The sequence below is a fragment of the Mustela erminea genome, chromosome 8 (assembly GCF_009829155.1).
Source record: "Mustela erminea isolate mMusErm1 chromosome 8, mMusErm1.Pri, whole genome shotgun sequence".
Taxonomy (NCBI): domain Eukaryota; kingdom Metazoa; phylum Chordata; class Mammalia; order Carnivora; family Mustelidae; genus Mustela; species Mustela erminea.
In genome coordinates this window covers 56,117,400-56,133,327 of record NC_045621.1, presented here as the reverse complement: position 1 = coordinate 56,133,327, position 15,928 = coordinate 56,117,400, and the positions used below count along the sequence as shown (strand labels likewise).

Below are 15,928 nucleotides of genomic sequence, written 5' to 3'. Positions count from 1 at the left end.
ATATGACCCTGAGACATGTAACACAGCTATAAGTTGTATAAACTTAATAGTAGCCTTAAATAGATTCCTGCAAACTTGTGGCTTTTTAGTAGATATTTATAACAAGTCATGGAAAAGCTATTTTTTTAAAACTTTTCATGCATTCTGAGAAGGGCAATAATTTCAGAAAGCATAGGTACCTTTTTTATTCCTGATCATACCTTCATTTATAATAAACCTCTGAGAAAGTGGAATCTCATCAGGCATGCATACCAGAGCTCTAGAGGTTAACATTGGGTAGCCAAAGTTCTGTTTAGTGTGATAAATGTGAATTGCTTCATTTGTCTCTTATAGCCTCTGTGACAAGGTTTGTCAATATTAACTTAAAATTCCTAAAAATTAACCTTACCAGTCTTGCAGGAATTAACCTGAAATAAGACTATAATACTAAGATTTGGTTTAGGTTAAATGGGTCACACCCATCTTGGTAAATTCCTAGGATGTTGGGCAGGTTCGTTTGCTGTTTTGGACTTGTGTTGTATAAAACTTCATGTAAAATAAATGGACATTCTCTAAGTCTTGGATTAAAAAGTATAACAAGGGGAGATCTGATTAACTGACATATTCATGAATGCATGTTTGATCCAGATTTTTTCAATTAAAGATTCTTAATTATAAGTAAAATCAGTGTTCACACAGAAATCAAAGCATGCATTTTGCTAGGTTCTGTTGGACCCTAGCATTAATAAAATTTTGTCATAAATTTGGAAAAAAATTGACAGTATAATAAAATGTGGTCAGAAGTAAGATATATCTTTCCAAGAACTAAAAACTTCTAACATAGACCAAAAAGAGGGACTAGGAAAAAAAATACATATATATATAGTATAATTACATATTTCAACTTTCTGGAAAAATGTCTTTGTGGTGTTTCCCCAATAGGGAATTCATAAAACTTGAATTTATTTGGTAAAAGCAGTATGCTTAGTTGAAATATTGTCCATTTTTATCTAGATCTTTATTTTTCTTTGAGTTTATCCAAGTTGGAGTTTGCTCAGTTTCTTGAATCTAATGAGTTAGGTCTTTCATCAAAAATGGGACGTTTTCAGGGTATCTGAGTGGCTCAGTCAGTTAAGTGTCTGTCTTTGGCTCAGGTCATGATCTCAGGGTCCTGGGATCAAGCTCTATGTCAGGCTCCCTGCTCAGTGGGGAGTCTGCTTTTCCCTCTCTCTTTCACTGCCCCCCCCAACTCGTGTGCACGGTCTCTCTCTCTCTTATATAAATAGATAAAATCTTTTAAAAAGGGGGGAATAATTGGGGGGATCTTAGAGGGGAAGATGAAGCATGAGAGACTGTGGACTCTGAGGAACAGACAGAGGGTTTTGGAAGGGAGGGGGTCGGGGGTTGGGTAAGCTTGGTGGTGGGTATTAAGGAGGGCATGTATTCCGTGGAGCACTGGGTGTGGTGCATAAACAATGAATCTTGGAACACTGAAAAAATTAAATTTAAAAAATTTTAAAGGGGGGGGTAAGTTTTCAGATATTATTATTTCTTCCAAGTCGTTTTTCAGCACCACATCTTCTGTCTCCTTCCATGGCTCCAGTGACACAACAATTAGACCTTTTGTTGCTGTCCCGCATGTCCCTGAGGTATCATTATTTGTTTTTAAGGGTTATTCTCTATGTTGTTCAGATTGGATAATTTCTGTTGATCTATCTTGAAGTTCATTAATTCTTTTCTATATCATCTGCATTCTACTGTATCCATCTGGTGAGTTTCTAACTTTTGTTATTGCATTTTTTTTTTAAATTTTAGAATTTCCATTGGTTCTTTGTATCTTCTCTTTCAATGTTGAGTCTGTTTTTCCACTTGTTTCAGGCATGTTCATTATAACTTGTCCAATAATCAACAACTCATTTACACTATATAACAGGCATCTAGAAATAAGAATTTGTCTATGGTTAAGTACAGTATTATTATTAATGAATAATATAGCTGAGAGGAAATTGGTTTTATGACTTGATCTTGAATCTTGAATTTGGGTTAGTAAACAATTAGTTGGTCTAAGCCAATGACATTAATACAGCAGTTTTCAAAATACATGTGGTTCTTTATGGAATAATTTTTTTTAGCATACTTTGTAATTTTGGGTTCTTGGTTAATGGTAACTGAACTGTTGAGTTTGTGACTAATTCATCTCTTTTGAATCATCCAGGATGAATGACTGTAAGTCCTCTTCCTAAAGTACCCTGAAGGACAAATTTTGTATCTGTAAAATCGCTTAATATGTTTTTGATCAAGAATCTTTTCTACACTGGAAATAAAATTTAAGATTATACTTGACACTTAAAATATGTGAGAGTTAGGGGCCCAACCTCCTATACAGTTGAAAATCTGTGTATGAGTTTTGATTCCCTAGAAACTTAATAGCCTACCATTGACTAGAAGACTTACTAACAATATAAACACTTGATCAACACATATCTTTTGTTTGTATAATGTATTGTATTTTTACAGTAAGAGAAAAGAAAATATTATCAAGAAAATCATAAGGAAGAGAAAATACATTTAAAGTAAAGTACTATATCCTAGGGTGCCTGAGTGGCTCAGTTAGTTAAGGGTCTTATTCTTGGTTTTAGCTCAGGACACGATGTCGAGGTCATGGGATCACACCCTGCATCCAGTTCTATGCTCAGTGCTGCGTCTGCATCAGATTCTTTCTCCCTCCCCTGTGCTCCTCAGTGCGGTGCTCAGTATCACCCTGAGATCATGACCTGAGCTAAAATCAAGAGTCAGAGACCCTTAACTGACTGAGCCACCCAGGCGCACCCGTATTTTTTAAAAACAAAATTAGATCATACTTTATGTTATATATGTTGCCTTTTTCATTTAACATTATATCATGAATGTTTTCTTGTGTTAAATATTATTAGAAAATGAGATTTTTAATGGTTTTATATTATCCACTTTAATAAACATTTCAGTTTGTTTTGCTGGGAGTAGAGAAGTTCTTCCCAGATTTTGATGGTTTGTCAGCCCTCTTAATTTTTTGTTATTATATTTTCTTTTCCTGGGTTTTTGTAGGTATGTTAGAGGGAAAAGAAAAAGAAAAAAGCTGAATAAGAGACTGTTTGTTAGTATATGTGCTGCCAAAGTGAGCAGAGACTATTTTTTAGATGCTTTTTAAAGTTTTTATTTCTTTATTTTTAAGTTGTTTTTTTTTTTTTTAAAGCTTATTTTTCTTAGTAATCTCTACACCCAACATGAGGCTCCAACTCCTGACCTTGAGATCACAAGTCACAGGCTTTTCTGACTGAGCCAGCCAGGTGGCCTTACAAGTTCTTTTTTTTAAACCAGGAGGTCTTTTTTTTTTTTTTTTTTAAGGTTTTATTTATTTATTTGACAGAGAGAGAGAGATCACAAGTAGGCAGAAAGGCAGGCAGAGAGAGAGGGGGAAGCAGGCTCCCCGCCAAGCAGAGAGCCCACATGGGGCACAATCCCAGGACCCTGAGATCACGACCCGAGCTGAAGGCAGAGGCCCAACCCACTGAGCCATCCAGGAGCCCCTAGAACCAGGAGTTCTTAAGACCACAATTATCATTCATTGGTCTTCTTATTTTTTACCTAAAATTTTCTGGGTTTTTTTTCCCATTTTTTAAATATAACTTTTTTTTTTCTTTTTTAAGATTTTTATTGGCTTTTTAAGATTTTTTCCCATTTTTTAAATATAACTTTTTTTTTCTTTTTTAAGATTTTTTATATGAGGGAGACATGGTGAGAGAGGGAACACAAGCAAGGGGAGTGGGAGAGGAAGAATCAGGCTTCCCAGTGAGCTGGGAGCCTGACACAGTCATATTGGCACCCCAATATGACTTATTTTTTGTTACATTTTAACACAGTGCCTTATCTGTTTCTTCCCTTATTTCTTAAAGTATTAGGGATGCTTGGGTGACTCAGTTGTTAAGCATCTGCCTTCGGCTCGGGTCATGATCCCAGGATCCTGGGATCAAGTCTGCACTGGGCTCCCAGCTTGACTGGAAGCCTGCTTCTCCCTCTCCCACTCTCCCTGCTTGCGTTCCTTCTCTCACTATGTCTCTCTCAGTCAAGTAAATAAAAATCTTAAAAAATAAAATAATAGTTTCCATACTTAACATGTTCCTTAGTAATTGAGATTATAATAAAATTTCTTAAATATAATAAAAATTTCCTAAAGTGTGAGGTCAGACTTTTGTTTCTAACACTTACTACCTTTGTTTATGGCAAGTTACTTAATTTTTCTATGTCTCTGTTTCCTTATCTAAAAATTATGATGATGATGACAATAATAAATTTGGAGTTTACTTAACGTAATTAAAATAATGAAGAGAAAATACTTAACATAGTACCTGATATAAATATTAGGCTCTCAATAAGTAGTATAGTGGATGGAGTTTTGTTTTGTTTTTTTTTTTTTTATTTCCAGCATAACAGTATTCATTATTTTTGCACCACACCCCGTGCTCCATCAAAAGAAATGAAATCTTGCCATTTGCGACAACATGGATGGAACTAGAGCGTATCATGCTTAGCGAAATAAGTCAAGCAGAGAAAGACAACTATCATATGATCTCCCTGATATGAGGAAGTGGTGATGCTTAGAGTGGATGGAGTTTTAAATAGAGATATAAATGGTGATGATAATGTCAGTAGTAGTAGAAATGTATTTGATACATGTCTCAGTTTTTCCACATTGATGTTCTAAGTTAATTTAGTTGTATGTAATCTGACCCACTAATTTTTTTAAACTCTATTTCTTTTTACTAGTTTTTCTAATCTTGTTTTCATGGTGCTTTTGGTCCTTTATACAACTTTGTACCTATTCTGTTTGAACTCTGTGTTTTCCAATATATCTATTATCAATTTTATTTTGCCTACCACAGAATTAAACAATTTCACTAAAATGGTTTCACTGAAAATTTGGTGAATGTGTTAAGTATTTCACATTATTAAATATAAAAACAAAAATTCAGAAGGGTAAATAACAGGATCAGCATTTAAATATCTCCCTCATCCTATTTTTCACTTCAAATTAGTTTTTCACTTAACTAATTCTTTCTAGAGTTTAATGATAAGAACGTCAAGGAAAACAATCATGACAATGAAAAATGCCTCTATAATTTCCTCTTATGTTTCATATTTAGCTCATTCAGCCAGAAAATATTGAGCACATATTATGTATGAGGCTTAGGAATATAGGTGGAGGAACTTTGTGGAGCCTTTCAATGATGTAAATAGTTTATCTTAAATATAATTGCAATGTTTATTAAAAAATTTAAGCAAGGAAGTGCCATTATCTAATTTATATTTTTAACAAAGTTTACTCTGTGAAAAATGGATTTTAGCAGCAAGGATTGGGATACTGTGACAAGTTTGTTTCTATAGGAAAACTGTTAGTGTCATGGATCAGGGTTGTACTATGGAAATGGAAAAATGTAGATCAATTTAAAATTATGGTAAAAGTAGAGAAGACTTGGCAATGGACTGGATTAGGGGGGTCGGAGGATAAACATGTACATGCTCATCCCCCTATATGGGATGTGAATTCCATACTTTGCATACAGGTTTTGTATCATGACTTGCCTCATGCATTAAAGATACCATTGTCTAAATTTTTCCATCTAATTTCTTTGCATTCCACCAGTCAGATTGCTACCAACTTTTATTCTAAAATTCCCTTTACCTCCTGATTGATTTCTATATTCTTTTTATAGTCTGTCTTTCTGCTCACCTGGTTAGAATTTGCTTAACTTTCATGCATTGTTTTGGTAGTGGGATCCCAGCACTAAAAGTCATACTAATGATGGGCCAGACTGGACTGAGTGATGTTCTGGACAGGTTAAAAAAATAGAAACCATAAAAGTAGACAATTTTATTTTAATAATCTTAGTTGAAAATGAGAGTAGAAAATATGAAGTGGCAAAATAGGGATCAGTAGTCAAAGGAGAGTTTTTCTTGTTTTTAAAGATGGAAGATAACTGGGAACAATCCAGTAGAGTAGATATGGACAAGAGAGAGAATGATCAGTGGGGTAATGTTCCTGACTAGTTTAAGAGAATGGAGGAAGTCCACCTCCCCCATTTTAATAGATGGGAAGGAAAGGATGAGTCATTAGGTTTTAAATTTTCTAAAAGAAAGAAGTTGTTTTACTATAATATTGTAAATCCATCACTTAGTTCTCCCCAACCTCCAACTGATGGGTTACTAATTAATGTCAGTAGAGCTGAACATTCTATTCAACAGGTATCTTGTTTTGTTCTTATTCTTTTTGCTTTTCTTTTTAAACAAATGAAGATAGTAAAGAGAGAAGAGAGAACTGAGTATCCAGGGGGATATTGAAACAGAGATAGTAGATAATGAGATGTGTCACTTACAACTTCCCCAAGTAGGTGATTGACTCAGACCAGCAGGGTCAGGGTATTTGGGGTGCAGAATTAGAAGGATGTTCTTCATAGGGGAATAAGACCTAATTTGAAGACACATTTTGCAATGGCTTGAAATTAGGTTTTAAAGATCAATCAAAAGTGAAAACACCTCCAACTTCCAGTTGGGAACTTAGATTTTGAAGTCACAACAAATAGGATGGACAGATGGTCTTGTTATTAAGAAGTGATATGAGACAGAGATCCGTTAGATCAGTGGTTTGAAAACTTTTTTTTTTAAGTCAATGGGACCCTTTTTTCAAACAAAATCTCATATGGACTCTCAATATACAAAACAGATAAAAGAGGACCTGATGGAAGCTAGTAGCATATGGGCTAGAGCCATACCCTCTACTTCTTCCTCTCCTTACCTTCTTCCAAGGTACTTAAAAATAACTGAGACTCTGCAGAACATTTTTTAAAATTTAATTTTATTTTTTCAGTGTTTCAAGATTCATTTTTTATGCACCACACTCAAAAGAAGACAAAAACAGTTCACCCTTTTCTTTCAGCCCTCCACACCCCAATCTCTGGCAACCACCAGTCTGTTCTCTGTATCTATGAACTTGCTTCTTTCTTATTTTTATTTCTAAATTTTTTTTTATATACACACATAAGAGAGATTATATGGTGTTTATTTTTCTCTGACTTACTTCACTTCGCTTAATGCCCTCAAGGGCCATTCACAAAGAGCAGGATTTCATTTTTTTTTTTTTATGGCTGAGGAATATTCCATTATATGTATATGCCACAATTTCTTTATCCATTCATCCATTGAGGGATACTGAAGTTGTTTCCATACCTTGGCTATTGTAAATAACATTGCTGTGAACATGGGGCTGCCTATTATCTTTTTTGAGTTAGTGTTTTCATTTTGATAAATACCCAGAAATGGAATTATTAAATCATTGTATTTTTAATTTTTTGAGGAATTTCTATACTGGAGCTGCATCAGTTTACATCCCCACCAACTATGCACAACTGTTCCCTTTTCTCCATTCCCTTGCTAATACTTGTTAGTTCTTGTCTTTTGGATAATAGCCATTCTAACAGGTGTGAGTTGTGGTTAATTTGCATCACCCTGATGATTAATGATATTGTACATCTTTTCATGTACCACCACAGCCAGGTGATGAAGGGATGTTCCCTGAATGACAGCTACAAAAACCAGGCTACCAGACATAAAAACTGGGAAAACAGATGTGTATAAAAACTCTCTAGGAGACACTAGGTCCCTGGAATGTGACAAATAGTGAGCTCTAAGACAGTACCCAGCCTCCAAGTTCTCTGGAAAAGATTACATTACAGTCAGCCCTTCAATGTAAGTTTAATTAGAAGCTGACCCCTCAGGTTGAATTCATGATGATTAGCTAATAAACCTCCCTCACAGAAAGATCAAGCTGTGCATCTGTTGCCTCTTCCTCTTGCTGGAGATGGTAGCTACTTAAGAATCCTTTCTCTGCTTGGTGCAATCCTGTGGATCCATGAGTGTAAGCCCCACTGCCCACCAGAGACAGGTGATATAGAGCTATTCCTTGGAAGCAGTCATAAAAATTGGTGTTCTAGATAGGGGTATGATTATTATGGTGTGGGACCTGGAAAACAATCTCTCCTGGCCTCCACACGTAGGCAGTCAAGAGGTTCCCTAGGCTGTAGCCCTCTAAATTGGGGCACTCATTGCATGTAAAAGCTTCCTAATGGAAGATACTGGTGTTCTGGAGCACAGTAAAGAGGAAAGTGTGAAGATAACATCTGCCTGTCTCCATCCTTGTGGAGTGTTCCAGCAGGCTCCTGGGTGTGTGTGTTAAATTAGATGCTGCTCCCTTATGCCAGTGCATTAACCCAAGTATTCTGGGTGTGATTGGCTACCTCTGAGCTGGGTCTTGGGGTGGGTGAATCTGAATGTGAGTCCTTTGAAAGCAGTTTCTCAGATCACATAGTCTTGTAGGTCTTGAGATGCAAGCTTCGTTGGTTCTCAAAGTTAGTTGTTTTGGAGGCTCATTTCTCAAGTGTGTGTCATAAAAGTGGGGATGCCCAGTGTGGGGCTCAAATTACTTGCTCCTCAGGGAGAACTTCTGTGTTTTGAGTTCCTTCGTGGTTGTGGGTCCCTGTGCCAGGAGTGGGGTTTTATAGCAATATTGTGTCTCAGCTTCTTACCTGTTTTAATGTGGTTCTCTTGTTTGCCTGATATCTAGTCATCACTGAGCTAGACTTTAGGGTTTCTTTGTTTGTTTAGAGGAATTTGTTTCATGGGTCACTGTAGACTCAGTGTGTCTGTGGGAGGAGGTGGATTCGGGATCCTTTTGCATTGCAATCTTGAACTGGAACTCTCTGTAGAACATACTGAAGGGTAGTTTTCAGCAATAACAAATCTTTAGAAGTTCTTCCTTTTTTTTTTTTTTTTAATTAGTTTAACTAGCACATGGTAGCAAGTGGTCAGAATGATATATAGTGAAAAATAATTCACCTATCCTAGATGTCAATTTTCTAGTCCCTTTAGCTAGGAGTAAAGAGTTACCCGTTTCTTTCTTTTCTTTGTTTTTGTTTGTTTGTTTGTTTGTTTCTCTCTCAAGAGAGAAAGTGTGTGCAATAGAGCGCTGAATGAAGGGAGGGGCAGAGAGAGAGAGAGGGAGAGGGATGGAATCCCAACGGACTCCATGCTGAGCCAGAGCCCCATGTTGGGACTCAATTACAGAATCCTGATGTCATGACTTGAGCTGAAACCAAGAGTCCAATGCTCAACTGACTAACCCACCCAGGTGCCCCTAGTTACCAGTTTCTTAAAATTTTTTCTAGAAGTATTCTACATATACAGGCATAAAAGTATTCTCCCTTTTCTCTTCATCACACATGAGATCATGCTATTTTTATTCCTACCCAGTTTACTTTTCTCATTTAATAAAATAATCTAGTATAGGTGTACCTCATTCTTTTGTGCATGATATTCTATTAAAGGGATGTACCTTAATTTAACAATTCCTAATTGGTGGAATTTTTGTTTTTAAAAGTTATTTACCAGAGTGCCTGGATAGCTCAGCTAGTTGAGCATCTGACTCTTGATTTCATCTTGGGTCATGATATCAGTGTCATGGGATCAATCCCCATGTCAGACTCCATGGTTGTTGGGGAGTCTGCTTGGGATCCCCTCTCTCCCTCTTCCTCTGCCCCTCCCCAATGCTCTCTCTCTCTCAACCCTTTTTTAAAAAGTCATTTATAATTAATATGCTGTAATAATCCTTTACATATATCTTTACCCATATATGTGAATATACTTCTTGGATAAACTGAAGATTTTGAATGAGAGTGATAATATTAGACAAACCTAATGTTAGGAAAACCAGGACAAAAGTATTTTTGCATGATTCACAAACTCTTAAATTCATTTTGCTCTTTAAGAAGTGTGTTTTTCCTCTTAGGTTAGCTCTGCTTCTTCCCCACTGAAAGGGAGTTTTTATTCTAGTTCATCAGACTGTAGTACTTTGCATCTTTCTTTCTTCAACTTCTGAGTATATGTGGATATCTTGCATAAAGTAACATGACTTCTGTTTGTTACCCTGCTTAATTTTTCCCAATCTCTTATCCATCAGCCTCACTTTCCAGAAATATCTTAGAAATTCCAGTTAATTTTAGTTGTATTTCCTAGTTAAGCAAAGCTTTAGTCTTTTTGGTTGTATTTTGGGACTTCGTAGATTAAAGGAACAATTACCTAGACATTGTCTCTCTTTTTATTCTTCTGACTTTTGTATCCTTGTTAGAAATTTCTAATCATTGTCAGCATTTAAATTCATATACTCTACTTACAGTTTAGTTGATCCATACATGTCAAATTTTGTTCAAATTTTCTGTAATATTCTTTTATATCTTAGGATAGCCTCTTTCTCACAGATGTCTCATTGCAAAGGAATATTTAATCCTTTTGGATAGATATTTACTGAAGAGCATGAAAATCAGTGCTCTACTCTTGTATAATTTTCTTTTTTTTTTTTGAAGATTTTATTTATTTATTTGACAGACAGAGATCACAAGTAGGCAGAGAAACAGGCAGAGAGAGAGGAGGAAGCAGGCTCCCTGCTGAGCAGAGAGCCCGATGCGGGGCTCGATCCTAGGACCCTGGAACCATGACCTGAGCCGAAGGCAGAGGCTTTAACCCACTGAGCCACCCAGGTGCCCCTTGTATAATTTTCTTATCAAGTCTCTTGATGGATAAATAAGACAAGTAAATCTTTAAAAGATTTAGCAGAAATTTATAATTTATCATGATACACATTTGGAGACAGAACCAGGGCAATGAAAGGAAAGATAAAGAACCCCCAACTTTCTCTCTCTCATTTTAGAGAGAGAAAGTTGGGGGTTGCTGCAGAGGAGAGAGAGAATCTCGAGCAGACTTCCCACTGAGTGCTAGGGCTTCATCTCATGATCATGACTTGAGCTGAAATCAAGAGTCGGACACTTAAACAACAGAGTCACCCAGCCACCCAAAATTGTTAAATATTTTAATACGATGTGCATGTTTTTTTTTGTTTTGTTTTTCTCTCTCTCATTTTAGAGAGAGAAAGTTGGGGGTTGCTGCAGAGGAGAGAGAGAATCTCGAGCAGACTTCCCACTGAGTGCTAGGGCTTCATCTCATGATCATGACTTGAGCTGAAATCAAGAGTCGGACACTTAAACAACAGAGTCACCCAGCCACCCAAAATTGTTAAATATTTTAATACGATGTGAATGTTTTGTTTTGTTTTGTTTTTTACCATCAAGTTGGCAAAACTCTGATAGTGACTTGAGGGTTAGTTTAGTTCAAACCTATCTTTTTTTCAGGTAAAAAAACTAGTATTTAGGGTGTCTGTGACTTGCTCCAGATCACAGACTGCAGCACAGAGCACCTGATTGTCAGCCCCCCTTTTTTTTTTTAAGATTTTATTTATTTATTTGATAGAGAGAGACGGAGATCACAAGCAGGCAGAGAGACAGCAGAGAGAGAAGGGGAAGCAGGCTTCCTGCAGCGCAGAGAGCTGATGCAGGGCTTGATCCCAGGACCCTGGGACCATGACCTGAGCAGAAGGCAGAGGATTAACCCACTGAGCCACCCAGGCACCTCATGCCAGCCTATTTTTGTTTGGGGATGCAACTGTTACTTTTTACGGTGGTTGTTAAAATATGCGAAGCTTCAAAGGAAATTAATTCATTTTATATATTCATATTTTAAATCACAAGATACTATGCTTAAGACTCAAAATAACTATTTTTGAAAATGTAGGTAAATAAAAGTTTTGTAAATAGAATGACTTTCCTTCAAACATATTATATAATTTTGTTTATTATCTAATAAGGTGTTTCTGCCTTATCTCCTATTTCACAAAATCCCTTATCAGAAAAGTGTTTGTATCTTCTTGGCTTTTGTTTTTGTTATGCTACTTAAAATCTTGAAATATTATTTGTCCGAGTGTTCACTTGCCTGGAAGTTATCTAAAGAAATGGTTTTATAAAAGTCATTGTCAGACCTTTTAGAGAATAGTGGACTTGTAAATCTAATGTTAGTAGCACTACTAAACCAAAAGCAGCAGCAGAGTGACTACCTCATGATCTTTACTATTCTTGATTACTGTTTTTCACTTGAGTTTACCTTGCAAGGATAAATCAGGTTTCACCAAATCTACCCTTGTGCTTTGAATCCCCACAGAGAACTTTTGGTATTGCTGGCAAAGATAAGGACAGAACACCTTCTAGGAGAAATTATCTAAGTCTGTTATTATGTTTCCTGCAAATAACACAAAGGGCAGCTGATCATGTTTGTACTTCTTAGCCCACGTGTCTTGCTTTTCCTTACTAGCACCTGTTCAGGTTTACACCTAGCAGCTGTCAGCATTCATAACCTCTGTGATTACACAAAAGGGAAGTCTGCTGTGCCTGAATTTGAAATGTTATCATTAACAACTGATCATTGAATCTTTTTGGAATGAGTATAGAAAATCATTATGCAGAAAAGTTGTTTGTGACAGTTCTGATTTTTGTCTATTCTCAGAGTTGCTATTGGCAAATATCATCCTAGTAAAATATAGTAAATTCATGTTATCCAGTATGAGCAATGTTCTGATATATATTAATGACCTATGATACATTACCAGTTTTAAACAATTAGGACAAAATTAAAATAATAGAGTTAGACTGACACAAATGATAGGTTGAATATAATGATAATGTTATCATTTATCACAATGTCAATAAATCTGCTTGAATCATCTTATTATAACAATTATATAGAGTTAATACTTACTGGAAAGTTTTAGTTAATTGCATTCTAAGTCATACAGTTTTTGATACTTTAGATCAGGGATTTCTCAACCTTAGCGCTCCTAACATTTTGGGCCAGGTAATTCCCTGTGTGGGGGATGTCCCCTGTATTGTAGGAGTTTAGCAGCATGCCCGTAATCTATCTCTGCAGTACTAAGATCAAAATAGTTGAAAAGAATAATACATGAATAATGTGTATAAATAGAACTTCTAAGGAAAATGGCTGCATAACCATATTTTTTAAAAAAAGTTAAGCCCTTTTCCACTTAAATGAACAAAAGGAACCAAAAATCAAACAAAATTCCACTTTATTGAAAACTAAAAAAGGCCCTTAACATCATACCATTAACTGTAGTTCCACTTTGTTATTTCCAGGTTTAAACTTTATTTTTTAAAGTGTTATAATAAAGAACCTGCTAGTATTTTATTTCTACAGAATAGATTCTCAAAAGTAGATTGTAAGATCCAAGTATATTTATATTTTTATTTTAATGACCATTTCCAGGAAAAGATCTTCGATAAGCAGTATGTAGAGACTGCTCATTTTGTTTTCTGGGTTTTACCTGCTTTAGTCCTGAATGAAATAATAACAACTGAAAGAAATATACCTAGGGTTCATAATTTATTATCTTAAAAAAAGTAATGACTATTATTTATTGAATACTTTTATGCCAAGTACTCAGCTAAAGTACTTAACCTATGTTATATCACCACACTATTTTTGCGGTAGAGTACAAAGGCAAATTTAAAAAACAAAACAAAACAACTTTACATTATTTTTTAAAAATAAACACATTTAAATAGCACATTTTAGAATTTATTAAGACAATGGGGTTACCAGCTATACATTTTTAAAAATAGCCTTTTTCTGTAAAGTCTAACAAAGGTTGCAGAATTTTTGTACATAGGGAAATGAGGCTTATGGGTGAAAATTGTGGAGAAAATATTAGTATGGGCATTTCCATCAGACCAACCACACATCTTCAAGCTTCTTGATGACCATTTGATGACCCAAAACCTGCCTTTCAAGCGTTAGTTTTATGTAACTATCAGTAACAACTGCTCTTTTCCATGATGACTGCTGATACAGAGAAAGAAATTTTCCTTAAGAATACAAACTCATTATAGCAGTATCATCATCTGTAGAGGTGACTGACAGCAGTGCCAGAATATGAAGAGAAATTTTGAATTGTATATGATTGGAAAGCTTACTGAAATGGTTACTAATAATGCTATATGTTAACCTGAGATAACCTTTACTATATCTATCGATCTTATGAGTAAAATCATCTAGATACCCTATGGATTAAACCAACTTTTATACATTAGTCCTGCCTTATTTTAATTGATCAGTATTTTAAAATCAGACTATTTTTCTTAGAAAATATAAAAATGAAGACAGGGAAATTAGACGGGGAGACGAACCATGAGAGACTATGGACTCTGGGAATCAAACTGAGGGTTTTCAAGAGGAGGGTGTGGGAGATGGGTTAGCCCAGTGATGGGTGCTAAGGAGGGCCTGTATTGCATTGAGCACTGGGTATTACATTCAAACATTGAAGCATGGAACACTACATCAAAAACTGATGATGTACTGTATGGTGACATATAATTTTAAATTGTATAAGAAAATATATAATAATTATGTGAATTGCTTATAGAATTCCATACAGAAATCTTTTTCATGGTTAGATTTCATGGTGAAAGTTTACTTGTGGTTGATCATAAGTTCAGTTATAAATGAGCAGTATCTTTTGTTTTGTTTCTTCCTATAAATTGTGTACTTATTAATGCAATTGTGAACTTCATGACTTTCTTGCTTACTTGTAGGATCATTGTTTGCAGAGAGTACTAAAACAACTGTAACCTATTCTAGATTAAAAAATTTATTGGGATATAATTGATATATAACATTTGAAATTAGTTTCATGTGTACAACTTAATGATGGATATTTATATATATTGGAAAATGATCATCACAATAAGCCTACTTAACATTCATCACTACATAGTTATAAATTTTTTCTTGTGATGAGAACTTTTAAGATCTACTTTCTTAGCAACTTACCAATATACACTGTAGTATTACTAACAATAGTCAGCATGCTGTACATTATAACCCATGACTTATTTTAAAACTGGAAGTTAAAACATTTTGATCCCCTTTTATTCATTTCTACTCTAGATTTTTAATATCAACATAGACTTAAAATAAGACCAATGTAAGATTGCACCTGAAATAGCTAAGCAAATAAATGAAGATATGTGTAAGTGCTCACTTATTATAAAGGGGTCATACTAAGGCCATTTTAACTGTAGTTCAAACCTGACAGTAACAACTCTAAAATGTATTCATCTTTTTGGTGGGCGAGGAGCGCGTGGTCTGATACAAGTTACCCAGTCAGATTGTTGGATGCTTAAGACTTTCAAGAAGTCTTTTTAGAAGATCCATTCCGATGTGGTGTTATTTTCTTGATTTCTTAAGATAATATGGGTATTATGTTGTAAATGAATAGATGATGAGGTGATTTAGGAAGAATAAGAAGTTAATATGTTATATGCAAATCTATTAAAAGAAGTTTTGGTATACTTAACATTAAACTTACTTTATAAATTGACATTTTAAATTGTACTTACATTTTTATTCCGTATCTTTCTGAAAAGCATGTTTTTTGAAATTATTTCATATTTTATAAAAGTATGGCTAAATGACTTACTTTGATAATAAGATAGGTTTAATTCTTTGAATAATTCCACTATCTAATACTGAGAATTAACATTCTTCTCCCTCTCATAGATATGGAGTCTGGCGAACGGTTACCATCCTCAACAGCCTCCACTACTACACCTTCATCTTCTCTACCGTCTGTGGCTTCATCAGTTTCAAAAGGCGGCCTTTCCACGGGAGCTGCTTCACTTAGCTCTACAATCAACCCATGTGGTGAATACCCTTTATTAACTCAGTTTTAGAATGCCATCCATTTACTAATTTGCATTCATAGTGTTTTGTTGAAATGAATAAAACAATTTCATTACCTCTGTTGACCTGTTGCAAAATAACTAGGTTAAACATCTAGCTTGTATTTTTCTGTATTTTACCAGCACACTGAGATTGCACTTTTTATGCTTATTAGGAGCATTCTTTGAGAGTCTCATCATAATGTCTTAATCTGACCATTTCAATTAATAAATGAGTACACACAAAA

The 15,928-nt window shown here is 35.1% G+C and overlaps 1 protein-coding gene across 20 annotated transcripts in view; it reads left to right on the top strand.

The window, feature by feature from the left end:
- BAZ2B (bromodomain adjacent to zinc finger domain 2B) overlaps window positions 1-15,928 on the top strand; it is a 314,188-nt gene that overhangs the window by 161,227 nt on the left and 137,033 nt on the right. For 19 of the 20 annotated variants that reach the window (XM_032355671.1, XM_032355672.1, XM_032355673.1 and 16 more), the window contains one exon: window positions 15,520-15,663. In XM_032355671.1, the coding sequence (XP_032211562.1) occupies window positions 15,522-15,663 (142 nt within the window). In that variant the 5' untranslated portion in view covers window positions 15,520-15,521. Of the gene's footprint in view, window positions 1-4,709; window positions 4,714-8,158; window positions 8,163-15,519; window positions 15,664-15,928 lie in introns of those variants that run through there. The other variant, XM_032355676.1, reaches the window with a different exon arrangement.